Source organism: Ovis aries, chromosome 18 (genome assembly GCF_016772045.2).
Source record: "Ovis aries strain OAR_USU_Benz2616 breed Rambouillet chromosome 18, ARS-UI_Ramb_v3.0, whole genome shotgun sequence".
In the NCBI taxonomy this organism is placed as follows: domain Eukaryota; kingdom Metazoa; phylum Chordata; class Mammalia; order Artiodactyla; family Bovidae; genus Ovis; species Ovis aries.
In genome coordinates this window covers 23,083,517-23,111,018 of record NC_056071.1, presented here as the reverse complement: position 1 = coordinate 23,111,018, position 27,502 = coordinate 23,083,517, and the positions used below count along the sequence as shown (strand labels likewise).

At 51.4% G+C, this 27,502-nt stretch overlaps 1 protein-coding gene across 5 annotated transcripts in view; it reads left to right on the top strand.

Annotated features, from left to right (window-relative positions):
• The first annotated feature begins 1,493 nt into the window (after positions 1-1,493).
• The window catches only part of RASGRF1 (Ras protein specific guanine nucleotide releasing factor 1), a 102,903-nt gene continuing 76,894 nt past the window's right edge, over positions 1,494-27,502 (top strand). For all 5 annotated transcript variants that reach the window (XM_042235136.2, XM_027957124.3, XM_027957122.3 and 2 more), the window contains exons 1-2: positions 1,494-2,155; positions 25,388-25,494. In XM_042235136.2, the coding sequence (XP_042091070.1) occupies positions 1,880-2,155; positions 25,388-25,494 (383 nt within the window). In that variant the 5' untranslated portion in view covers positions 1,494-1,879. The remainder of the gene's footprint in view (positions 2,156-25,387; positions 25,495-27,502) is intronic.

Below are 27,502 nucleotides of genomic sequence, written 5' to 3'. Positions count from 1 at the left end.
CCCCTTCCCTCAAGTTCCCTTGGCCTCTGTATCAGGCTTCCTAAGAGAAGAGTTTAGAGGAAGAGAGACTGGATTAAGAAACTCACTTCTGGAAACTCTGCTTTCACAAAGAAGGCAGAAGAGAAGTAAAGGTGGTCACAGTGCAGGGACCTTCTTGGAAAAATCGAGACTAAAGGAAGAGTTTTAGCCATCACCCTTCTTTGCTTTCATTATTCGTGAGGAAAAATCCTTCGAGTTCCCAAGCCCGAGCGTGGGAACTGAAAGGCAAGAGTAAGGCTAACTCGGTCAGTTCCTCCCTCGGAATGGTCCCCATCTTAAAAAGGCAGGCTCTCGCCATTGTGCCCAGGACCGGGGCTGTTCCAATTTAGGTACGGCCGGGTGTCTCTCCGTGGATTTCCCGGGGCCTTCCCAGAGCTTATTCCCAGGACCTTCCCTCTCGCCAGACCAGAGTGAGTGGGTGTGGTGTGTGTGTGTGTGTGTGTGTGTGTGTGTGTGTGTGGTATGTGGATGTGTCTGTGTTTTGCGCGTGCAAGGGAGGGAGGTGGGGTGCCAGCAGATTCTATACTGAAAAATGGTGCCCTTTCTTCCTTCCTCCCGAAGGCTGCGCTCCCGCCTGTCCCCGCTGCAAACAGGCCAGGCCGGGCTGAGGGGCGCCGCCCCCGGCCCTAGCCCGGCCCGTACCCTCTGCGGCAGACGACGGTGCGCGATTCCAGCTCCAGCGCCCCGGCTGCCCGGCGGCCGGCGCGCCCTCCCGGTGCAGCAGGCGGGCGCTGTGACGTTCCCGGATAAATGCCGTGTAACTGTGTAGGCGAATACGAGCTAAAAATAAGAACGGAAAATCTATCATTAAGGTATCATTGCGCCAGCGCAGCTATTTGAAGGCTCCCATGGTCCCTGGCGCCTGCGTTTGAAGCCCGCCTTCAGGCTTTGGAGGGTATTTGCAGAAAACTGCCAGCAGCGGCTCGCTAGCCAGACCTCGGGGCGCAGGGGTGGCGCCAGTAATTATGGCAACACTCAAAATAAATTAAAATAAATGCTCACGTCCCCCCTCCATATCTCCGCCTGTATTGTCCTCAGGTCGCTGGGGAAGCCACCAGAAGTAGGATTGGATGCTGAATGATGTGACCTGGTCGATTACGCAAATATTAGAACTGAAAGCTCTTTCAGATCCATTTCGCCATCCACCTTCCTCCATCCACCTCGGAAAAGAAAAATAAAGTACCAGGAGGAAGCCTCTGGAGGAGAAAATGACAAATGGTACTTAACCCCAGGTCTACAGTGCGCTGCGGCGGGGCGCAAAGACGCCAGCTCCCAGGATGGCGAGCCTCTGGTGTTCCTTGGGTTAAACGAAAATTGATCTGATTTGTTAACACCCAAAGAGGAGAAGAGGAGATCGGGGGAGGGAGGACAGGATTTGTGTTTGTGCGTGTGCGCGTGTGTCCGGGGAGAAGGAGGAGGTGCCAAGGTGCAGCCTGCGCGCGGCTCTGCGCCTCGGCGGGCTGCGTGCGTGTGTCCCTGTCCGCGCTGCTGAAACGGGCTCTTCGAGGGATCAGCGTCACATGACTCCGCCTGCCCCTCGCCAGCGCGCAGCTCTCCAGTCCCTCCGTTTGCCCGGCGCCGGGGGAGGGTCGGGAGGCATTTCCAGGGCCCGGGGGCTCTGCAGAGTTGAGAAGAGGTTCTGGAGGGGAATGGTACATCTGGATTCCAGCAGCCGCGGCTCAGCGCCAGATCCTGGACTGTAGAGATTGGGGAGGGGGAGGGGAGAGCGCGAAGGAGCGAGCGCCGGAGAGAAGCGGAGCACAGCGCGCACGGACCGGGGCTGCCGGGTTCCGCGCGGAGAAGATGTAAGCGCGTGGAGTCGAGCTGGCCTCCGAGCACCATGCAGAAGGGGATCCGGCTGAACGATGGCCACGTCGCGTCCCTGGGGCTGCTGGCGCGCAAGGACGGAACGCGCAAAGGCTACCTGAGCAAGCGGAGTTCGGACACCACAAAATGGCAAACCAAGTGGTTCGCGCTGCTGCAGAACCTGCTCTTCTACTTCGAGAGCGACTCGAGCTCGCGGCCCTCGGGGCTCTACCTGCTGGAGGGCTGCGTCTGCGACCGCGCGCCCTCCCCCAAGCCTACGCTCTCGGCCAAGGAGCCGCTGGAGAAACAGGTGAGGCCAGCGCCGGGGCCGCGGCCCTTGGGGCTCCGGGCCTTTCGCCGGCCGAAGGCGCCCGAACTTTAGTCCCTCTACTTTCGGCGCCCTCGGAGAGATGGGAGGGTTGGCCTAAGCGGGCTGTAACCCGCGGTGGCCGGAGGGGCCCCGGACTGCAGGCAGGGAGCGGGTGTGGGCTGCGGCTGTCCTGCACCCGGCGAGCTCGGCAGGAGGCGGGCACAGAGCGGGCGAGACGCGGAGATGCTGAGGGAGACGCGGTTTGGAGAGAGATGGGTGCCTCAGGACAGACAGAAACAATGAATGTAGAAGCACATCCAGCCAAAAATGGTGCTCCCGCCCCGGAGAGCCCCGGACCAGGTAGCTGAATTTCCCCGCGCTTAGGCACGGAAAGGGTGAGACCGAGGCGTCCGCTCGCCGCGGCCCCTACCTCACCGCGGCGGGAGCGAAGACGAGCCAAGTTAGGGACTGCGCGCAGGGGTCGATTCGGTGCCATCGACCGGTGGTGAACTCCCAGCCGTCTCCAAGCCCAAGCAACAAACCGAAGGGTTCCGGGGACCCTTCTGACGCGCTGGGGCCGGATCTGGGGCCGAATCTGGGGCCGGGGCCGCTGCGGAGGCCGCGGGACAAGTGGGCGCATCTCTCACCCCCGCCCCCTGCGCCTCCGCAGCCGCCGCCGCCGCCGCCGCAGTCGCGCCTCTAGCGCTGCCCTGGGGTTTCCGGAGTTGCGAGGCTGAAAGCCCAGGCCTGGATGGACCGGGGATCGGGGCGCCGTGGAGGTGAGCCTTTGGCGTGGGGGGATGGAGTAGGACCTGCGGCCGCCAAGTGAAAGCCGCAGACAGCCAGAGAGCGATTTTTATGCTTGCTGCGCTCTCCAAAGGCATCCATCCCGATGCCTCTGGGAAGGTAAAGTCAAAGATAGCGGGTGCTAAAATGTCACCGCTGCGAGGGACCTGCGATCCGACGGAACTAACCAGCTGGTTACTGCCTGGATGAAGACTGGAGGCCAAAAGAGAGATATTTGCTTGCCCAGTGTCATCTCAGGAGTTAAGGCCACCTTAAGGTTCTGAGAAGAAAACTAAGGGCTCGAAAGCCATTACTGCAGGCAAACTGGCAGTGATTGAATTGAATTAAATAAAAGCATCCTTGAAGTCGCCCTCCTGATGGTCCAAGACAGAGCTCTGAGCTCAGACCCTGCAGCATGTCTCTTCCTCTCCTGCCCACAGCCCATAGGTGTTGGGAGATGAATTGGGAGGCTGGGAAAGGTGGACACGAATATTTGAGGATAGATCTCTGAGAATGATGTGCCACCTGGCAGGTAGAGGCCCTCAAATGGCAAAGTGATGCAAAGAACGGGCAGCTCCTTAAGCTCAAGGCAAAAATGGGGCCTGGAAGACTCCCCTGGGAGAGGCAAACCCAGCCTGGGCCAGAGATGCTGTCTCAGCCCTTGACAACCTGCTCTTTGCCGGCCTGGCCTTCCAGAACAGTACCAACATTTGCCGGCCAAAGTCCACCCATGGCCTGGAGTCCCAACTGGCGCCCATCCTCAACCTCTTATACCAGAGCACAGAGCTGAGCTCCCAGGCAGGCAGAGAGAAAGGGCTGGAGGAAACTGAGCTGCTATTGGGCTCATAGTGTCTGCTCTCAGCCCCTTGGACCAGAAACAGGCCTGAGATGATTCACAGCTCTGCAACTTCCCGTCTGTGTGACCTCAGTTAACACACTAAACTTCTCTGAGCCTCTGTTTTGTAATCTACAAACTGGAGGTAATAACACCTATCTTTCTGGGGTTTCGAGAACATGTATAATGTGTATGCAAGGATGCTCATGGTCCATTTTAGTTGATGTTTTAGTTTGAATCTGAATGATACCTACCTGGCCAGGGAGTAGAGGCCTAACATAAAATGTTGAAGCTGAAAGGAACCCTTGGAAAGATCGTACGACCCACTCCTCCTGTTTTACAGACAGGGAAACTTGGAGAGCAGATTGGGAAGAGAATTATCTACCTGATTCAGATTCAGTGGCAGAATTAAGACCTAGAATTCATCCAGTGTCTAAGAATTCCTAAAAATGCCCTCTTACATTGATTCTAAATCATTCACCTTTGGGCTCAGGTGTTGAATCGTGCTAGCAGTGGATTATGGGAGGGATAGGAGTGCAAAGCCAATTGGTGGTGTCCTTGCGTGGTCCAAGCCATTTCCCAGAAGAGCAATGGTCAAGAGATCCTCCAGTATGGTCGTGAGAGTAGCCTTCCTGGCACAGGAGAACCAGAAGGGGGTTGAGAATAGTAGGTGGCCATCTGGTACTGTCCAGCTCAGGTGCAGATTTCTGTTAAAGACGTGTGCTTTGTCTTATACACTTCTATAGATGGTCCATTTGACTCCAGGCCAAGTTTGGCTGCTCCTTTGCACTGCATGTGTCTATAAAAATTTATAGCTTTTTGTTTTCTAAATCTGTGAGTAAAATTGATGGTGCCAGCAGCAAATCAGTGTTTCTCCTTGAATTGTAGTCCCTGTGACACCTACAGTGCACCAGCATGAGAGGCCCAGCTCCAAGCCATTCTGTGACTAGAGTTGCCTTGCAAACCACAGGAAACCTTAATTCAAAACCAGCTGGGCATGTGGCAGAGAACCCACATGTGAGGGACCACAAAAAGGCTATCAGTTTGACTGGACTGGCCAGTATCTAGTGAAGGCTCGATTTTAGCAGAATGTCATTTTTATCCAGGTCTAAGCAGGCAGCAGAGAAGGACATGGCAACCCACTCCAGTACTGTTGCCTGGAAAATCCCATGGACGGAGGGGCCTGGTAGGCTACAGTACATGGCATCTCGAAGAGTTGGACACGACTGAGAGACTTCACTTTCACTTTTCACTTTCATACATTGGAGCAGGAATTGGCAACCCACTCCAATATTCTTTCCTAGAGAATCTCAGGGACAGAGGAGCCTGGTGGGCTGCCTTCTGTGGGGTCCCACAGAGTCAGACACGACTTAGCAGCAATAGCAGCAAGCAGCCAGCACGTCCACCTGGGAGGATCAGGGTTAGTTTCTCTAGAAATAAAAACCAAGTCATGGCTGGAAACTACCCCAGTGGCAGGGATGCGTGAGGAATGAAGCACACAGTAGGTGCTCAAAAGGTGCTTATGATGCTGAACTTATTGGTGTATCCTTGTTAATTCCACACTCCATGCTTCAAGACTGACTGTACAGCAGTCCAGGCCCTGAGCTGTGCTGTAGGCCCAGGAAGCGTGGATGTCATAGTCCCCAACCCCCCAGGAAGATGAACACAGATAAAGATGTGTTAGAGCTGTATAGGCTGTGAAGATGCTCCAGTAGGATATGCAGGGGCTCTGGGAGTCCAGGCCAGCCTAACATGATACACTGTCCTCTGGCTGCTTCTGCACTGGTCTCACTGCCTCTGGTGCAGCCCCAACGTCTTGGAGCCCTGACTTGGGATCCCAAAGCCTCATAAAGTCACAGGGGCTTAGCCATGCTCCCCTGCTGACCGGCAATTGCAAGCCCTCCCTACACATTGGCCTGAGCCCTGCTTGCTCAGTCCTGACTCCCCTCGCCTCTGACCCTGTGGCCCACAACACAGAAGACCAAGAGGCTCTGAACGTAAAATTTGGGTTCAGAAATTGACCCTGAGTGTTCCTTTTTTAAGGTTTTTTTTTTTTTATGTGGACCATTTTTAAAGTCTTCATTGAATTTGTTCCAATACTGCTTCTATTTTATGTTTTGGTCTTATGGCCACAAGGCATGTGGGAATCTTAGTTCCCCAACCAGGGATCGAAACCATACTCTTTGCATTGGAAGGTGAAGTCTTAACCACTGGACCACCTGGGAAGTCCCAACCCCGGGTGTTGTTGCTCTGCTTTGGCATGGAGTCACCCCACACTGGCTTTTTCTACTGTCATTCCCAGCTCTCTGAAACAGAGCTTCCAACCCCAACTTCTCAGGTATGGGCTTGACCAAACCAACCCCAGGACTCCCTTATCACCCAGCCAGGGAGGGTCAAAATGTAGACCCCAGGTTCTTCCTGATCCCTTCATCCAGAACCTCAACACTGATGTAGGTAGAGGGTCCAGAAGCTGGGGGCCCACAGTACCTGTTGTCCACCCGTGGGTGCCTTTCCCTGGAGACCAGATGAAGGCCCTCTCCTGGTCCTCATTTCTGGGTGGCCTGGTATCTCCATGTTAAAGATAGCCGTTAGCCCATGAGCATGCAATCTCATCCGCACCACCGAGCAAGGTAGTGGCTGAAATGCTCTCTGGCTTTCTCTGCAGCGGCGCTGTCCTCACCACAAAGCCTGCCCTCCAATTGCTGTAGCTCATCCTGCCTCTTGGCCAATCAGAAAAGCACAAACCTGGATGCAGGGAAATACTGCATACTCTAAAAGCAACACCCCTCAGACAGAGGGACGTTACTGCACGCTCACACACACGTGGGGCCGGCAGCTCAGCCTGCCATACTTGCACCTCTGGAAGGACCAGCAGGGCTGTGCCCTTCTCTGGTTCCAGACCAGGGCTGGGCCAGGAGATGTGGGGCACCAGAGTTCACTGTGGAGGGGACTCATGTCCCCACCCTAGCCCCCAAATATTTCTAGCACTGACACGAGGTTGAAGAGCCTCAATAATTACACCTTTTGTGTGTATGTGTGTGTGTATTCGGTTGTGTCCAACTCTTTGCAACCCCATGGATTACAGCCCACCAGTCTTCCCTGTCCATGAGATTTACCAGGCAAGAATCTGGAGTGGGTTGCCGTTTCCTCCTCCAGGAATCTTCCTGACCCAGGGATCGAAGCTGAGTCTCCTGCACCTCTGGCACTGGCAGGCGGGTTCTTTACGAGTTTAGCCAGTGGGGAAGCCCTAGTGACACTGTAGTTGAGATATTTATTTGTGCAGTACACAATTTGGCTCTCAGTGTCAGGCTGATACCCAGTCCTGTGAATACAGAAAAAAATGAAATTGATTCTCTGTCTTTAAAGCTCACCATGGAGTAGAGTGCACCGTAAACACCAAGTGCCAGAATTCTTCATACTCAGAAGTCCAGACTCTTCCCACGCCTGCCTTGGGTCAGGAGCTCACAGTGTCAGGCTTGATATGTTAGACTTGCTCACATGGTCCCTCCTTGCCCCACACCAGTCCCTGGCCACATGGCAGTCCTTGGGACTGAGCTTCTAGAAGGTAAACCTGACCATGTTCTAGGTCCCTGAGCATGTCACTGTCTTTCATTGCCTTTGGGAAAAAAATGCAGGCTCTCCAGCATCACCCAAAGCACCCAGCAGGCTCCAGCCTCCACCTGCCCTGCCAGCCCTGCCCGACCCTCCCCTGCCCCTCGTTCCTCACCTGACCCTGCCTTCTCTTGCCCACCTCAAGGCCTCTGCAGAAGCTGCTCCCTATGCTTGGAATGATCCCCCCCACCCCCAGGTTTAGTGACCAACTTCTCCTCCTTCAAAGATCTCCTTTTAGGTCTTAGCCTAAAAGTCATCTCCTGAGCCCCCCCACCCCCACCCTGTGGGAGCTAGAGGAGCCCCAGTTTCCCCATCACAGGCTTGCACAGCCCTCTGTCCTTCATCCACATGGCTTATCAGGCTAGGCTTACTTGATGTATTTAGCTGGTGGTTTGTGAAGGGTCTTCCTTCTCCCTATAGAATGTAAAGGCTGGAGGGCATGTCTTATATCCAGTCTCTTCCCCTCATCATCCTGACACCCCATGAGGTTATCCCTGAAAACTATTTTTGAGGTAACAAAACTGAGGCTCAGAGATGGTCAGTAACTTGTCCAAGATTACAGAGCGCATACTTGGCAAAGCTAGCCTGTGAACCCAAGTCCATGCATGCGTGCAGTTGTGTCCAATTCTTTGTGACCCCATGCACTGTAGCCCACCAGATTCCTCTGTCCATTGGATTTCTCAGGCAAGAATACTGGACTGAGTTGCCATGCCCTCCTCCAAGGGATCTTGCCAATCAGGAATTGAACCCAAGTCTCCTGCATTGCAGGTGGATTCTTTACAGCTGAGCCACCGGGGAAGCCCAAACGCAGGTCCATGTGACTCTAAAACCTGCGCTTTCCAACCACAAGCACAGCACAGAGACTGGGGCTGAGGGACTGCTTGAGTTTAGCATCCTCCGCCAAGAGAAATAAAGAACGAGAGAGAGAGAGAGAGAGAGAGAGAGAGAGAGAGAGAATTAACAGCAAGCAAAAGGATGGTGCTGTCTTTCTGGTGACATCTGGGAAGCAGCTTTTGTTTCTGTCGGGGTGGGAGACTTGCACCTCAAGTCCCAGTAGTTGGGAATAAGCCCCCCAAGGCAGGCATCCATACCCCATGGGCTCCCTGGCATCTGTGGGAGCCTGGAGCCAGCATGTGTATGCACAGAGCCAAGAACAGGACTCAGCCCCCTGGTGTTTATGCAGGAGAGTCGGTGACGCGTGCACTTGAGGGGGGCCCAGAACACTGCCAACGCCTAGACGCCTCTGGGAGGGCACCTGTCGTGCTGGGAGCAGCTGCGAGCCTCGGACACCCCCGCTGCCCATCCCCTCCCCAGCTCAGAGAGGAAGGCACAGCCCCCAAGCACATGGCTTCAATTCCCAGCTCATTCACTGAGGGGTTTGTCCACCCCCAGCAGTGACATGGAATTGGGTAAAAGCCACATGGACTGACTTTGGATTCTGGCTCTGCCAGCTCCCAGCTTGGGAAGGTCTGCAAGCTCTCTGAGCCTCAGCGTCCCCATCAGTGACATGGAGTCTGTAACTCAGCCTGCCCCGCCACTTGTTCTGAGTGTCATAGTGGGTGCTGTTTGTAAAGCCCTCGCATAGTACAGTTGCTGTTGTTGTTTGGTTGCTCAATCATGTCTGACTCTTTGCAGCCCCGTGGACTGTAGCCCACCAGGCTCCTGTGTCTATGGGATTTCTCAGACAAAGGTGCTGGAGTGGGTTGCCATTTCCTTCTGCAGGGAATCTTCCTTATCCAGGGATTGAACCCAGGTCTCCTGCATTGCAGATGGATTCCTTACCACTGAGTCTCCGAGAAGTCCACCCCCACCCCCGCCAATAGCACAGTAGGTCCAATCAATACATTATAACTGTTGTGGCTTCTCTGGTGGCTCAGACCATAAAGAATCTGCCTGCAACACAGGAGACCCAGGTTCAATCCCTGGGTTGGGAAGACCCCCTTGCAGAAGGAAATGGCAACCCACTCCAGTATTCCTGCCTGGAGAAGCCCATGGACAGAGGACCCTGATGGGCTACAGTCCATGGGGTCACAAAGAGTCAGTCACGACTGAGCGACTAACACTTTTGCTTTCATTGTGGCTTCACCTTTCATGGTTATGACAGGCACTTCCTCCACAAAGCAAGGACCCGGATCTCCTGCGTCTCTGGAAGGTTTAAAGTGAACCAACACAGACCCTTGACCCTGGATATAAAAATAGGATGGTAAATCTTAACTCAGAGAACCTATGGGTTTCTGAGAAGGTCTGAGTGAGCATGCCCCTGAAAGAGGGAAAGTGGCTGCAGAAGCCTCCTTCATCCATGGTGGCCACACCATCACCCAGCCCTGTGGATTTCACCTCCTAAATCTCTCCCAGACCATCCTCTCTGGTCCCTCTCTTCCTCCAAGGCTCTAGTCCAGGCCACCATCATCCTATCTGGACTTAGGTGCGGGCCTCCTAACGAGTGTACTAGTCAGCATGGGTGATGTCATGCTGCAGTAACAAACAAGCCCCCAATTTCCAAGAACACAACAGAGACTTATTTCCTGCTCAGACTTTAGGTCCCATATGGTTGGCAGGAGGGCACTGCTCGCTATGACTGCTCAGGGACACAGCCTGACATAGATTCATCCTGACACCTGCCTCCACGGTCACCTCCACTGAGGGCGGGTATGTGGCCAATCTCTCCCTGGCTCTTAAAGCTTCCCCCCCACACCCAGAAGTGGACTGCTCTGGCCACAGTTCAGGGTGACAAGGCAGGTCAGGTGGCTTCAGTTCAGAGGTGGCAGGGACATGCAGACCTACCATGAAAGCAGGGCTCTAGAGGTGTTGGGAGAACCGTCTCCGTACATTCACTGCATCCCGCCACTTATGTGCCTCTCTGCAGCCAAAGCACTTTCCAAAACGCAGATCTAGTTGTCACACACACACACACACACACACACACACACACACACACACACGAGTAGCTGAGAGAAAAGCAGAAGCCCCATCGTGATGGGTGTAATGACAGGAAGCAGAGGTTGTGCCCAGCAATGTGTGCTCACACCTGCAGGAGCATCTCTTCCCAGCCTGGGGGCGTCGGGGAGACTCCACCCAGAAAGGGGCAAGTAGGACAGTGAATGCAGCTTGCAGGGGAGGCAGAGCTGGCCTCTAAAGCCCATGTGCAGGTTACAGAGCACAGTGAGGGGCTGGCACAGGTCTCAATGATAGAACGGGCTGCTGTCAGCTCCAGGCTGCAGAGATCGAGGCAGGGGGAGGAGAGACAGGAGGAAAACCCATCGGGAGGCAGGAGGTCAGGTCGGAGAAGGCTGTCGAACGGAGCGGTCACGAAGGCCTGAATTTGGGGAGTGTGAGAACACTGAAGATTCCACCCTCTCTATTATGCGTCACCCTGCACTGTGCCCCTGAAACCATCCCTGGCTCCCACATGCCCTGGCCTGCACAACCTCTGGATCTTCCTACCTCCCAGGCTCGGTAGTGAGCCCGTGAAAGCTCCAGGTGGTCTCCATACCTTCTCCTTCAGCCACCGCTCAGATAGAGCACCTTTGCAGCTGACGGCTTACAAAGTCCTTTCCATGCCTAGCATTTCGTACAACACCAAGGTAACCCTGCTGTTCCTGCAGTTGTATGTGGGGAAGAGCTCATCCTTGCTTGGATGAAGCTCAGATAGATGGAGCTCATCTCTCCACAAACACCTGAGTGTCTGTGTCGTGCAAGACCCCGAGCCCTCGCTGCTAATAAATGTCAGGCCTCCTGGTTCTGGGTTGTTAAGATCAGAGGACATCTAGGCCTCTGTTGTTAAATTCAGCAATTTATACTTAGAGACCATGTCTTACTAAACGAGCAAGGCTATTGCAGTTTCTTTCCCCTGAAAAAGAGAGAGAGAGAATTATTTTCAAGAAGATAATTCCCAGTTGAATTTTTATTTATTTTTCAAATTGAAAAATCTAACTGAGACCTTAAAATGAAATTAATTTTAGAAGTGTGAATGAATGAATTTTTAGCCGCTGTAGCTGGCATTCCAAAAACACGCCTGGAAATTCAGACAGACTTGATTGACTTTTCCTCTGTCGGACTATATAAGTGAAATATAACCAGCTTTGTGGAATTGCCTCTTAGACTATTAGCCAAACTCAAGGAGTTAGTGAAATAGCTTGGAAGCACTAGTCAATCATGCAGCATCCTCTGCGTGCCTGTTAACCTTACCCCTAGCCTGCTGCTGCCCATCTACCCTTTCTCCCACAGTGGGTCTTCCCTGCCCTCCAGCTACACTGGTGGTCGCCTGGACTCCCCTCACCTCTCTGTCAGATCCACAGGCTTTGGGGAGCTTGGGGGAAGACTGGTGATCTGGATGGAGAGCCCATACAGTGTGGGCACAGGTGAGGAGAGGCAGGCGTGTAATTACGTCTGAGAGCTTCCTGGTAGCCTGGGCACAAAGGGAAACCAGCCAATTATGGAACACCCATTGCCTCCCAGAAAGTCACAGTGCAATTCATCCAGTAGGAGCACTTGTATACTCCCAGGGGCTTGCATATGGGAGACTACTGGGGAGTGATGAGGACCTCAGGGGCAGAATCACTGCAGAAACAGAGGTTCACCCCACTTCAGTGGCTCCCACTGGCTCTCAGGGCAGGCTGGGCATGCTCACTGAAGATCACAGTCCATGAGGCTACAATGCTGAGGTCCAAAAGATAGTGTCCTGGTGACTAGACAATGCAGAGGTCAGCTTGGAGAACCTGGAAAGTGGATGGTCAGTTAGGCACTCTCAAACAGCCACTGACTTTTATTTTAAAATTTTAGAATTGGTAATATATTCTTGACATTTAGAAGTTACAAAGACGTAAACAGTGACAATGCTGCTTCCCACTGCTAACCCTGGCAATCCAGTTCTCCTCCACAGAGGATTTTAATGTTACCGGTTGCTTATGCGTTCTTCCAGAGAGATTATACATGCAAATATATGCAAAGGTATATAGATGTATGGCCATATATATGCATGTCTGTATAATTATACAAATGGCAACATACTGTAAGCACTATTCTACACATTTTTTTCAATATATTATGGAGATAGTTCTCTGTATTGATCGTCTTCATCCTTTTTTACAGCTGCATAGAAGGAATTTTTGCTTTGCTGAAAGAAGGAAAAAACTCCAGTCTGGAGAGGTCTGTCTTTCACCTTCTGTCAAAAACCCAGTTAGAAATGACCTATGCACAAGGGTGTTTACTAATTTCAGGTCTGTTTGTAAGAAAAAAAGACTATAAATTGTCCAAAAGTCCCTCAAGAGAAGATTAGCTAAATAAACTGCAGCACATCCACACAGTGGAATACTATGCAGGTATAAAAAAGGTGAGGACAGTAAATATAGAGAACTATCTCCACAATACAGTCAGAAAAACACATGTAGAATAGTGTTTGCAGTATGTCACCCTTTGTATAATTATACATACATGCATATATATGGCCATGTATCTATATATCTTTGTGTATATAATCTTCCTGGTGTGGTAACCAGGCCCTAGGAGGACCATGACTTGAGAACTCAGAGACAGAGGTCAGTGAAATGAGGTTACTTAGAGCAGGGTATGTGGGAGGGCAGGTAGGGAGAAGGTCATGAAGTGGCTTCCAGCCTCCAAGTGGCGTCATGTCAAGTGAGGTAGAGGGTGTGAGTAGGCAGGGTCCTTTCTGGGTTGGTGTGAGAGCACCAGTGGGGCTGGTCAAGGCCAGTACTTCTATTGAGTAGGACCATTTGGAACACACTGTACCTAGGGACACCCCTCTGTATGCCCCAGACACAAGGGTGGTACAGCCGGGGCAGGGAGGAAGCAGCCTGAAGAGCCATTCACTGTGCCACAGACATGGTGAGACAGGGCAGTGTGCAAGCCCGGAGGGGGCCTGGCCGGAGTCAGCAGGACCTCTTCTGCGAAAGCCAGGGAGCAGACGGACTTGCCCTGGGATCTCAGTGGTGAGAGGTGGAAAGGGACCTCAGATGATGGGGAGCCTGAGTGGGTGGCCCCTTATTGAAGGAGAGGTGGTCTTCAGCCAGAGCACTGCACACACACACACGCTGATGAGGCCCCTTCAGGTCCACTCTAACACAGTTCTGTTTGCACTGGGACCTCCGCAGCATCAGGCAGAAAGAGCTGACTGAGGCACAGGACCAACTGGGACCATGGTCCCAAAGATGGACCAAGAGGGAGGAGCCAGGGCCCGTGGGGGAGAAGCTGACCGTACCTAGCCAGACCACTGGAGTGGACCTACCAAGAGGAAGGGGTGGGGCTGACCAGGAGTGATGGCCTCCATCCTGCCGCTGACTGCAGCCCACCTCCCTCTTGGAGGAGATAGCGAGCAGAGGCCCAGACAGGACAACAGGTCTGGTTTCTGATCAAGGAACATGAATCAGAGGGGATAAGACCAGGGGCAGAGAGACCAGAGGGAATGGTTTACAAGCTGGTAGATGAGGAACCTTGGAAGCAGGCACAGAGGTAAGGATGGGAGAATGCACAGTTCCAGAGATATCCAAGGCGGAGAACTTGGTGACCCATTGAGTATCAGAAATGAGGAAGAAACAGGAGCTGAGGGTGTTGGAAACAATGCCTCAAATGGCTGATTGAGAGTAATCCTTTGATCTTAGTCCAACTCTGACGCTTCAGTTTCTAAGCCTCTCCCATGCCTCTTGTGTGTGTATGTGTGCATATGCCTTGCTTATTTGAAGAGGGTTAGTTTACAACAACAGCAGTGTATTCCCTCATAGCTCCAGAGGCTAGAGGTCTGAGACCAAGATGCCTGCGGGGCCATGGTCCCTCTGCAGTCTCTGGGGAAGAGCCTTTCCTTTCTTCTGCTGGCTCCTGATGGCTGCCAGCAATCCTTGGTGGTCCTTGATGTGTAGATTCGTCTCTCCAGTCTCTGCCTCCCTCTTCACATGACTTCCTTCCCTGTATGTCTGTCCAGATTTCTCTCTTTTTATTAAAGCCTCCTCTTGTTATGACTTCATCTTCCCTTGCTTATATCTGTAAAGATCCTACTACAAATAAGGTCTTTTTAAAAAAAAAAAAATTTATTGGAGTAGAGTTGATTTGCAATATTACGTTCGTTTCAGATGTACAGCAAAGTGAATCAGCCGTACATATACATATATCCCCTTTTTGAGATTATTTTCCCACATAGGCCATTACAGAGTACTGAGTAGGGTTCCCTGTGCTATACAGCAGGCTCTCTTTAGTCATCTATTTTAGACAGAGTAGTGAGTATATATCAATCCCAAACCCCCAATTTATCCCTCCCTCACCTTCCCCTGTTGCAACCGTAAGTTTGTTTTCTACATCTGTGACTCTACTTCTGTTTTGTCCATCCGTTCCTTTGTACCATTTTTTTTACATAACACATATTCGCAAATAAGTTCTTGGTCACAAATTCTGATAGACATGAATGTTAGGAGGGCACGATTTGTGCCCAGCGTGTGTATGCACAAGGTGTGGTTTTTCCAGTAGTTGGCCACTAACTAGTTGTTTTGATGGGGCTTCCCATGTGGCTCAGTGGTAAAAATTCTTCCTGCCAATGCAGAAAACTCTTCCATAGGTCAGGAAGATCCCCTGGAGGAGAAAATGGCAACTCCCCGCCCCCCCCGCCCCCAGTATTCTTGCCTGAGAAATCCCGTGGACAGAGGAGCCTGGCGGGCTACTGTCCGTGGGGTCAGAAAGAGTCAGACATAACCGAGTGACTGAGCACACAGGTTGTTTAGACCCATCACTTGGACCTGGCAAATGATTCGAGTGGTTTTAAGACCATTATCAAGCATTTCTATGAACCAGGAGCTTTCACAGCATCATATGTTTTGCACAGCCCTGTGAGATTTGTGATATCCTCCCCTTTTTGTGAAAGAGAAAACAGGTCCACAGAAATGAAGAGATATATTGAAGACACCAAGGATAAATAATATATAATAAATTTAAACCCAGGTGACTCTAAAGCCTAGCATGTGCCACAGCTCCAGAGTCCTGGAACACTAGTTTCATGGAATGTTGATCTTCCAAAAAATGAAAAGTGTTCCATGGTGGGATAAGTTCTGGAAGAAGTTCCTTCAGGGACTTCCCTGGTGCTCCAGTGGCTAAGACGCTACACCTCCAATGCAGGAGCCTGGATTTCAACCCCTGGTCAGGGAACTCTATCCCGCATGCCACAACTAAGAACTGATGCAGCCAAATAAATAAATATTTTTAAACAACATGCATCATTAAACATATTTAAGAGAAGTCCCTTCATTGCACGACTGCTCAGTGCCTTTATGAAGTGACTGGGCCTCCTCTCCCTAAAGAGAGATAAGCCTCATTAATGGAAAGCCATGGCCCACACCCTTCCAGATAACTCGCCCACCTGAGAAGTAAATGCAATGCCACCTGCTTTGGGGCATTTGCTGTGCATCGATTAATTAGTGATCTGGGCTCCCATGCCGTGCTGACACATGCATTCAGCCACCCATTCAGCAAACGAAGGCCATTCCAGACCATTCCAAACCCAGGCAGGGACACGGTGCCAGGCTCTGGGGACATTCTTGGTCAGGAATCATTTGTTTGAAAGGAGCAGGAGCCCATTCAAAGCAGCTTAAGCAAAAAAGGACTGCTCTTGGAATGGTTACTGTGGTAACTAATGGAACCCACGGAGCAAACCTGTGTCCTGGTCTCCAAGGCCTGGACCAGAACCATCTCTCTTTGCCCTGTCCTCCCCCGCCCCCACTCTAGTTTCATGCTCTCCCATCTCCACTTCTCTCTGAGGCAGCTCTGCCTCCTCCTTTGTTGTTGGTACTTCGAGTTCAACACACACTGCTCATTAATTTGGTTTCTCCCTGTCATTGTTCCAAATAACTGAAAATTCCTGGATGGATGGCATGCAACTATGGTTGCTCCAGGGTGAGGGGCCCCAGGAGAACGTAGGAGGATGAGTAGGGGAAAGAGGTGCTTCATCTGCAGACACTGCTCCCTATTAGGGGTTCGCTGGGACCAACAGGAGGGCTTTGAAAAATATCGGTGCCTGAAGCCTATCCCCTCCCTGTTCCTTGCTCCCACGTTCTGGTTTAATGTGCCTAAAAACAGGGTTCGAGCATCCGTGTCGGCTTGGGTTCTCAGGTATCTCTATTGGGAGGCCCAGGTCAGGACTCTGTGCTGTACAGCAAGTCCCCTACATGCCAACTGTCAAGTTGTGAACTTTCAAAGATGTAAACGTGTGTTCGCATGTCCAGTCAATGAGTTAGTTCACGTATCGGGCGTACCTTGTCATGTACGTGCATCCTCTCCAAACGGTTGTGCTTGTGTGCACTTTACTGTCCAGTACTATGTAGGGTACAGTAGTGCAGTGTCTTTTCTGCAAGCCCAGGATGTCTGGAAGCAAGCGTAAAAGCAGTGGTGATGTAGCTGGTACTACTCTGCTTTTCAAGGTACTGCATTGTTAAGACTCAAACTGTTTTCTTTAATTTTTGTGTTTGTTTTTTGTGTATTGCTTGTGGGAAAATTATTCTACACCTATTACAGTACAGTACTATGTAGCCGATCATGTGAGTTGGGTACTTAGACTAATTTTGTTGGACTTGTGAACAAATTGAACTTATGATCGTGCTCTTGGAACAGGACTTGTTTGTATGTAGGGGACTTACTGTGATAGGAAAGACAATAAAAAGTCATTACAAGAGGATAACGGCTTTGATGGAGAAGCATAGAGCCTGGCACACCTGACAGTCCAGAGGGAGCAGGAAAGAGATCCTTTAAGACCTGAGTGTGAGAAGTGCCCACACCTTACAGAAAGCACTAGGCATTGCGGGCTTCCATGTTTGTCACTGATTACTACCATGAGATGGACAGTGTCTGGGTTTACAGTGGGGACGAAAAATACAGGCTGAATTCACAAATGAGAAATCACTCAGGTAGAGAGTTGAAGGTGGAGAGACCTTGATTTTGCATGATTGAGACCATTCATGCATAGTTGACCAAGGCAGGTGTCAGTGTCATGCCCACTTGCCAGGAAGCTTCCCAGCTGGCTCAGATGGTAAAGAATCCGCCTGCAATGCAGGAGGCCCAGGTTCAATCCCTGGGTCAGGAAGATCCTCTGGACAAGGGAATGGCAACCCAGTCCAGTATTCTTGCCTGGAGAATTCCATGGGTAAAGGAACCTGGTGGGCCTACAGTCCATGGGGTCACAGAGTTGGACCCGACTGAGCAACTAACACTTTCACTTTCCACTTGCCAGGGGGAGAGGCAGAGGCTGCCCAGAGTCCCTGGTTCTGAGCTGCACAGCCAAGCATGGACCCCACTGTTGAGACTTCCACCTGCCCCACCTTTTGGAGGATGACCAGGGGTCCTGGTGTGCTCAGGACTGCCTTGGTTTTAGCTCCAGAGTGCGCTGCTTGCAGAAGCGCCTCAGTTCAGTTCAGTTCAGTCACTCAGTCGTGTCCAACTCTCTGTGACCCCATGGACTGCAGCACACCAGACTTCCCTGTCCATCAGCAGCTCCCAGAGCTTGCTCAAATTCATATCCATTGAGTCGGTGATGCCATCCAACCAACTCATCCTCTGTTGTCCCCTTCTCCTCCTGCTTTCCCAGCATCAGAGTCTTTTCCAATGAGTCAGTTCTTCTCATCAGGTGGCCAGAGTATTGGAGTTTCAGCCTCGGCATCAGTCCTTCCAATGAATATTCAGGACTAATTTCTTTTAGGATGGACTACTTTGATTTCCTTACATACAGTCCAAGGGATTCTCAAGAGTCTTCTCCAACACCACAGTTCAAAAGCATCAGTTCTTTGGTGCTCAGCTTTCTTTATAGTCCAACTCTCACATCCATACATGACTGCTGGAAAAACCATAGCTTTGACTAGACGGACCTTTGTTGGCAAAGTAATATCTCTGCTTTTTAATATGCTGTCTAGGTTGGTCATAGCTTTTCTTTCAAAGAGCAAGTGTCTTTTAATTTCATGGCTGCAATCACCATCTGCAGTGATTTTGGAACCCAAGAAAGTAAAGTCTGTCACTGTTTCCATTGTTTCACCCTGTATTTGCCGTGAAGTGATGGGACCGGATGCCATGATCTTAGTTTTTTTAATGTTGAGTTTTAAGCCAGTTTCTTCACTCTCTTCTTTCATCAAGAGGCTCTTTAGTTCCTCTTCACTTTCAGCAATAAGAGTGGTATCATCTGCGTATCTGAAGTTATTGATATTTCTCCTAGCAATCCTAATTCCAGCTTGTGCTTCATCCAGCCCAGCATTTCACATGATGTACTCTGCATATAAGTTAAATAAGCAAGGTAACAATATACAGCCTTGACGTACTCGTCCCAATTTGGAACCAGTCTGTTGTTCCCTGTCCGGTTCTAACTGTTTCTTCTTGACCTGCATACAGATTTCTCAGGAGCCTGGTAAGGTGGTCTGGTTTTCCCATCTCTTGAAGAATTTTCCACAGTTTGTTGTGATCTATAGTCCCAGCTCAACTAGGATGTTTGGTCATTGCACCTGTCAGTGGTTTCCCCATGTTCTACATCCTGTGGAGGTACAGAAGCCCTCCCAGCCAGTTAGGATAGGCAGGAGGTAAGGGGGAGGCTAAGCAGAACCAGGGTCACTGGTCATCCCTAGAAAACATGGATATTGATAGCATTTACCCAGAATGCCCAGAGACACCCCATCTGCCTTCTGGACTATAAGCCTGTGAGATCCTCAGGTGGTCACTGGCGGTGGAGCACTCTCTGGTTCTCTATGGTGGTTACAGAGCTCCAGGGAGCTTGGCTGGCCCAAACAAGGCCTTGACCCCAAGATCTGGAACCAAAGCAGGCCAGTGGGTCCCCCATTTCTGCCTAAGCCTAGACCCCTGTAGCAGGTCATAATTCTCTGGCATCAAGAAAGTCTGTCCCTAAAACACCCAAACCAAGCAGAAAGGAGTTTAGGGAGGGGAGAGTGTGTCAGGGCCCGAGGACGTGTGTCTGGGCTTCCTGGGCAGGGTAGAGAAAGAAAGAGGAGCCCCTAATCCTGGAAGCAGCCAGTCACCAGCCTGAGCAAGAGGAGCGTGAGCAACTCAGGGAAGACAGGGGCTCCATATGTGGGCTGGTTTCTGCAGCTGGTGATGTAGCTGTGGCCAGATGATCTCACTTGCCATGTGGACAGAGGCTGGGAGAAGGGGCAGAGGGACTTGGAGGGGTAGAGAGGAGAGAGGCAGCAAGAGAGACACAGGGAGAAAGGGACAGAGAGGTGCAGAGGTTCAAAAGGAGACAAGAGACAGAAAACAATGGAAATAACAAGATTAGGTGACTTCCTTGGTGGTCCAGTGGTTAAGACTTTGCCCTCCAGTGTAGAGGGCATGGGCTCCATCCCTGGTTAGGGAATTAAGATCCTACTGCCTCGTGATAATTCAGTTGCTAAGTCATATCTGACTCTTATGACCTCATGGACTGTAGCCCCCCAGGCTCCTCTGTCCATGGGATTTCCCAGACAAGAATACTGGAGTGGGTTGCCATTTCCTCCTCCAGGAGATTTTCCCAACCCAGGGACTGAACTAGAGACTCCTGCATCTCTGGCATTGGCAGGCAGGTTCTTTATCGCTGAGCCATAGTGCAGCTGAAAGAAAAAAAAAAGAACAAGATCAAAGAACCAGAGAGAAGGGGAGATGGTATTTTTCCTACTCCAAGAATCGAGAGGTAAGCTCCTCGGATCAGCCAAGCCAGAGGCAGCCCCACTCCCCATTGAGGATACAGTGATGGGAAACAGCCTCACCCTGGATCCTGAGGGCCATCATCAGGGCAGAGCTTCAGGCTCAGGCATACCAGGCCAGCCACTCTCAACCTGGCATCCTGTCTCTCATGCACACCTGTGGGCAGCCCAGCCCAAGCGTTGCCATCCAGGGATGGGGGTGGAGTGGGGTGATGGCAACCAGCAGAGGATGGGAGGTCAGTCCTGAGCATCCTTTGAGGAGGAACCAGCCTGTTTCTTGCTATGCGGCAGTGCATCTACCTACAAGATGGGCAGTTGTTCCTTTGATGTTTCCCTGAGCTGCTGAAGTGGCTCAGGGCTGGACAGTCATCACATTTTTGCTCCAAAGTCCACAGCAACCCATACAGGCCAAGAAATCACCTATTTTGGGAACTGCTTTGGTGGTCCAGTGGTTAAGACTCCATGCTCCCAATGCAAGGGGCCTGAGTTCCATCCCTCATTTAGGGAACTAGATCTCACATGCCACAGCTGGAAAAAAAATACTGTTGTGCTATAAGGAAGATTTGGCACAGTCAAATAAATAAATTGTTTAGTATCTGGCCTTCTCTGGTTGCTCAGATGGTAAAGAATCTGCCTACAATGCAGGAGACCTAGGTTCGATCACTGGATTGGGAAGATCCCCCTGGAGAAGGGAATGGCAACCCACTTCAGTATTCTTGCCTGGAGAATCCTATGAACAGAGGAGCTTGTAGTAAACTACAGTCCATGGGCTTACAAAGAGTTGGATACAACTGAACAACTAACACAACAAAGCATCTAAAACAGCCTTTTTTCTTAGCATCTTCCTGGAGCCTCTGGCTCACCCATTCTCTCCCTGCGTGTGGGTTTTGTTCTTTCACAGCCAATTGCACTTCCTTTCTCAGGCTCTATGTCCCTGTGTGCTTTTCCTTCTGTCTCTGTGTGCTTCCCTCCACTCTCCCTGTCCTTTGTCTCCGTTTCTGTGTATAGTCCCTCTTCCCTCATCTCCCAAGTCCAGCGTCCAGCAAAATCTCATTTATTTGGCTGCCTGAAGTCAGGTGGGGTGATGACTCAGAATTGCCAGGTGGAAGTTTTACTTTCCCTTAGTGAACACTTTCTACTAGTCAGTCAGGCAACGTGGTTGTACAGGCCAGCTGTCAGCGGAGAGGTTTACAAGCACAGAGGGAATGCTCCAGTCATCCGAAGCACTTACATTCCAGCCCGGGGCAGCCCCCAGTCCTGGCTCAGCTGGGCCGTTTCCTGGCTGGTGACCTTGGGCAAACCACAGTGCTTGCCTCCACTTCCTCCAGTAAGTGGAGGTGATCCATTTCACACCTGAGGTTGAGGTGATAATGTGTGCTGAGAACCTGGCCTGATGCCCAGGGTTTCCAATTTCCCCTTTATCTACAGCCAAGCGCCACCACCACCCCCAGCTGCCAGCACTGCAGGCCCTTTGGTTTCTGCCCTGAAGATGCTCTGCAAATTCTCCAGAGCTCACCATGGCATCTGTAGCCAGCTTCCTAGGAGATGTAGTGGGTCTTGCCTGCAGTTATGGCCATATGCACGTCCCTCCAGCCAGCGGGCCACTTCACCTGTATTCTAGCCGGTCAGTTATTCAGGGTCTAGGTGCTATCTCTAAGGAAGAGAGATGCAGGATGCTTGTGGGAGAAAGGTCCCTGGACCTGAACTAGAACAGCAACAATGAGGACAGATGCCAGGCCACACAGTAGTGGGATGACAGAGGGGTGAACTGGCAGCTCGAGGTGGAGGGGGTGTGAGGAGCTGGGGAAGGGGCCTCTGGGAGCCCTGTCTCTGGTCTGAGGGACCAAGAACTGAGTATCAGCAGCTGTCGAAAGCCAGAGGACTCTCATAAAGACTGTCCTATGGAGTGAAGTAAGTCAGGAAGAGAAAAACAAATATCATATCTTAACGCATATATGTGGAATCTAGAAAAATGGTACTAATGAAGCTATTTGCAGGGCAGAAATAGGCGGACACAGAGAATGGGCTTGTGGACACAGGAAGGGACGGACAGGTTGCGATGAATTGAGAGAGTAGCCCTGACATGTATACCCTACATGTGTAAAACAGGCAGCTAGTGGGAAGCCGCTGCATAGCACAGGGACCTCAACTCTGTGCTCTGTGATGACCTAGGGGGTGGGATGGGGCGGGGTGGGAGGGAGGCCCAAGAGGGAGGGGACATATGTGTACAGATAGCCGATTCATGTTGTTGTACAACAGAAACTAGCACAACATTGTAAAGCAATTATATTCCAATAATAAATAACATTTTAGATGTTTTTTTTTAAAAAAAGAAAAACAAAGCCAGATGTTTCTGAAGGCCAGACTCAAGCTGGGGCTGGGGAGGAGAAGGGAGGCGGCCTTCCCAGCTTCCTTCCTCACGGTCAGCTGTCCAGCCAAGGTGAGGTGGCAGGGGCTTACAGCACACAGGGTGGCAGGTAGCCATCTGCTTATCCGTGAAGCAAGATGGGTTAGAAAGAAGGTAAGTATTTATTATTATGTGGAGGATAATTGCTTTACAATATTGTGTTGGTTTCTGCCATACATCAACATGAATCAGCCATAGGTATACATATGTCCCCTCCCTCTTGCACCTCCCTCCCAGCCCCACCCCATCCCAGCCCTCTAGCTTGTCACAGAGCACTGGGTTGAGCTCCCTGCGTCATACAGCAAATTCCCACCAACTATCTGTTCTGCGTACGGTGATGCACATGTTCCGGTGCTACTCTCTCAAACTTCCCCACCCTCTCCTTTCCCTCCTCGTGTCCACAGTCTGTTCTCCAGGTGTGCGTCTCCACTGCTGACCTGCAGAGAGGTTCATCAGCACCGTCTTTCTAGATCCCATATATATGCATTAACATACGATATTTGTTTTCCGCTTTCTGTCTTCACTCTGTATAACAGGCTCTAGGTTCATTCACTTCAGTAGAACTGACTTGTGTGTGTTCCTTTTTATGGCTGAGTGATATTCCCCTGTGTACATGTACCACAACTAGAAATAAGCTTCTGCTGGGAGGGAGGGGCCTCAGCCAAGCCCACCACCTGCTGCAGCTCTGAGTAGCCAGACTCGGGGGCCTCCACCAAGCCCAGCTGGCTCCTGCCCAGGGCGAGCAGCTCCGGGTCCCCCCATGGCTTCGGGGCGAAGGAAACTACGCCTGCCCTGGGAATTGGCCAGCACCACGGATGAGTCCAGCCAGCTCTGACCATGCTGAGTTCCCCTGGGGATTCTCTGGGGACCTGGCAGCCCTGCTGAGCCCGTGTGGAGCTGAGAGGGCCTTGTTTCTGAGTTAGGACCCTGAGCCTCCCCGGCCAGAAGTGCCTTCAGGTAGGGACCCTGCCTTTTCCATCCTTCACCCCAGCATCAAGCCCAAGATCTGAGTGGATGGTAGGTGCCCGGGGAAGGTGTTTTTCTGGCCCCCTTCCTTTCCAGCTATGGGACCTTGGGCAAGTGGCCTGACTTTTCTGCACCTCACATTCATCTGTGGTCAACAGATCACAAGACCTGTTCCACTTGGTGCACTTGGGAATACACAAGATCACAGGGTTGCCAGAGGCCGCTTCCGCAGCCCGTTCCACCCCCTCCACTGGCATTTCATCATATAGCCAGATCTCGAACCTGGAGCCTATTATACAGAGTGAAGTTAAGTCAGGCGTGTGTGAGCTCTCCACCCTGGGGATATGGGCAGCATGCTGGCTTGTCGCCTGCAGCTGCATGTGCCACCCGCTCCCTTCTCCAAGGAGCGCAGAGTGCCCACCGGAGCCTTCCCAATTCAGTAATGTGTGGCTGCAGCTGACATTTCATTCTACAGCCAGATCTGTTTCCTAGGAAACGAGTGAGAGACATTGACTGTGCAGCGCACACGCACATGCACACACACACACCCCTGGCTGCCACCAAGAATGACAATGAACAGAAAGACAGTAATGTCAGCGGAAGCAAAAAAATAAGTTTATGCCCTTGTGCTGTTGCTCCCTGCTGCCCGGGCTGCAGGGGAGGGAGGGACGGGGACAGCACTCCTTGACACAAGACCACATCGTGGCCTGCGGGGCATCTTCTGAACAGGCAGGTTTGGGGGTGCCCCCTCTGCACCTCGCAGCCTCTATCCTGGAGGGCCAGACCCAGGTGGCCTCTGCAGGTGGGGTCCCGATTCGTTGCTTTGCACCTTCTCTCTGACCGAGTCTGCTCCCAGCTTCCCTCTCCACCCTGAAGCTGGCACCCTAGACTCCTGTCTGCAGCCAGAAAGACATGATCCTCCAGGCACACACAGTCTGCATGTCCACTCCCACCCTTGACTCCCTGACACCTGCCCTTTATCCTGCCGATGCCTCTCCAGTCTCTGGCATCCCACCCTCCTAAGGTGCTCAAGCCGGAGACCTGGGAGTAGTCCTTCCGCTCAGTTCCACCGTGCAGGCCCCTCCTCCCACCCAGCCTCAGCTCTGGCATGCCATATTCCCACCCCTGGAACATGTCGTGCACTCTAGATGTCCATGCTCCCTCCATGTTCTTCCATCGACTGAAGTAAAACCTGGACAAACACCTCATCCTCTGGGAAGGCCTCCTGCTTTCCCTGGGCTGAATCAGCAGGTGACTTTCCCTGGACCCTTTTTCCTTACCTCCATGAGGGTAATGATCATTGCACCGCATTAATGATATAAAACATGTGGGCTTACTAGATTTCCGGCATTCTAACAGCTTTACAGGCATTCGTTCATAGAATATTACACTTGTGTGTCTATTGTTGGCGTCCCTGCTGCCCTGGCAGCTTGGAGAGCAGGCCCCCTGTGTGACCCAGCTCTAAGTCGGCCACCAGCTCCCAACATAGAGCTGGCTTCTGGTGAGCTCTGCTAGGGTCTGTCTGTTTCTTGCTCTACGGCCAAGACATAGTAGAATACACAGAATATTTTCATGGAGTGAATGAAATGAATGCTGCGTTGAGTGGGTACCCAGTTGCCAGAGGGGATGCTCTCTTGGTGTGTTTCCTCTGCCTTTCTCCCAGCATACCTGGTGGTTTAAAACTGGCTTTTGTGCAGTCTGTTGGCAAAGAGGGCTTTGTGGGTTTTGCTTCCTTCTTACAATAACCTAAGCATAGGTTCTGTTACACTGTACAAAGCCTGCCTTAATCAGAGTTGGAAACTGCCGAATAGAATGGCATTCAGATGATCACAGATAATGAGTGCATGCCTGGCAGATGTGGCAGCAGAGTGTTTTGCAAAGCAGCCAGATGGATGACAGGAGATGCTGCTGGTTCCCTGCCCATCACCCTGGTAATCAGGGCTGTCTTCTTTTTCTTTGGGCAGCACTATTTCACGGTTAACTTCAGCCACGAGAACCAGAAAGCCTTGGAGCTGAGGACAGAGGACGCCAAGGACTGCGACGAGTGGGTGGCAGCCATCGCTCACGCCAGGTACACCTCAGCCACCCCAAGGTCCAGGCGGGAGACTGGGCCCCGTCCTGGGAAAACTCAAACCCTGGGAGGGGAAGACATGGAGAGGGAGCACATGGAGGGAACATGAAGCTATAAGAAGGGCATCTTGACAGGTCCACCCTTATAGACCCAGGGCTCTGATGTGCCTCTTGGGGATGCACAAGGAACCAAGCGCCCCAGAGGAACAGGAGGATGCCCTCCTGCCTCCAACCAGATGAGCTTCTTTTATTATCCCAGGAGAACTGAGTCCAATTTGATTGGATTTAGGGTTTTATTACAGGACTTCCCAGGTGGCTCAGACGGTAAAGAAGCCACCCACAGTGCTGGAGACCCGGGTTCATCCCTGGTTCGGGAAGATCCCCTGGAGAAAGGAATGGCTACCCACTCCAGTATTCTTGCCTGGAGAATCCCATGCACAGAGAAGCCTGGTGGGCTATAGACCATGGGGTCGCAAAGAGTCAGACACAACTGAGTGACTAAGCACAAGGTTTTATGGTCACCAAAAGCTAAGACCACCTGAGTTCTAAACCGGATGCTGCAGGAATGTGCTGGTCCTGTCTTTTCTCTGGGCCTTGGTTTTCTCTATAGACTGAAATTGTCTGTGCTTGGATGTGCAGATTCTTAGCTGGCTCTTTCCCTCCTTTCCATCCATGTGTGCCCCTCTCTGGAGGGATTCACTGGGCCAGGCGGGTAGAAGAGCAGAAAGAGAGTGCATGCAACAGAGAAAATGGGGGCTTCAAACTGAACGGACTCTTCCTAGGTTTGGGGAAGATGATGGGCTTGGGGGCTGGGGTGTGGCCCCAGAGCTAACAATCCCCAGCAGGGCTGAGTACTCTCAGGGAGGATGGACACCCAGACTCACCCTTTCAAGCAGCAGACCTTTCTGGCTCCTCTTGGGAGCAGGGACCAAAGGCCTTATATAGACAAGAGCTCAGCAAATGTCGAGTGCAAGAATGCAAGGATGGATGGACGGAAGTTGGATGTTGAGTGTATGTGTGGGTGGTAAATGATGGATAAGTAGATAAATGAATAATAAATGAAAGATGGATAAGTGGTGAAAGTGAAAGTCGCTCACTTTTACTTTCAAAAAGTCGTGTCTGACTCTTTGAGACTCTATGGAATTCTCCAGGCCAGAATACTAGAGTGGATAGCTGTTCCCTTCTCTAGAGGATTTTCCCAACCCAGGGAACGAACCCAGGCCTCCCACATTGTAGGTAGATTCTTTACCAGCTGAGCCACCAGGGAAGCCCAGATAAGTGTTAGAAGTATACATAAAGGGGACTTCCCTGGTGGTTTGGTGGTTAAGAATCTACCTTGAAATGCAGGGGACATGGGTTTGATCCCCAGTTGGGGAACTAAGATCTCACACACAGAGGGGCAACTAAGCCTGCGAGCCAAACTAGAGAGTCTGTGTGCCACAGTGAAAGATCCCAAATGACCCAGCGAAGATTCCTCCTGCCACAACTAAGACCTGACACAGCCAAAGAAATTAAAAAAAAAAAAAAAAAAGACAGTAGCAAATGGAGAACGGATGTGAAAGTGAAAGTGAAGTCGCTCAGTCGTGTCTGACTCTTTGCGACCCCATGGACTGTAGCCTGTCAGGCTCCTCTGTCCATGGGATTTTCCAGGCAAGAGTGCTGGAGTAGATTGCCATTTCCTTCTCCAGGGAATCTTCCCGACCCAGGAATCGAACCCAGGTCTCCCGCATTGGAGAGGGGATAGGGTAACAATAAATCACATGATGCTGGTGGGAGCATAAAAGTGGTTCAACCACTTTGAAAAATTGTTAGGCAGTTCCTTTAAAAGTGAAACATATACCTACTCTGTGACCCGGCAGTTCCACTTCCTAGTATTTATCTCGAGAGAAATAAAAAACATTCACAGAAAGTCTTGCATGCAAATTTCCTTAGCAGCTTTATGCACAATAGCCCCCAAACTAGAAATAGCTGAGGTGTCTATCAACAGGCAGATGTAGGAAAGAACCTTG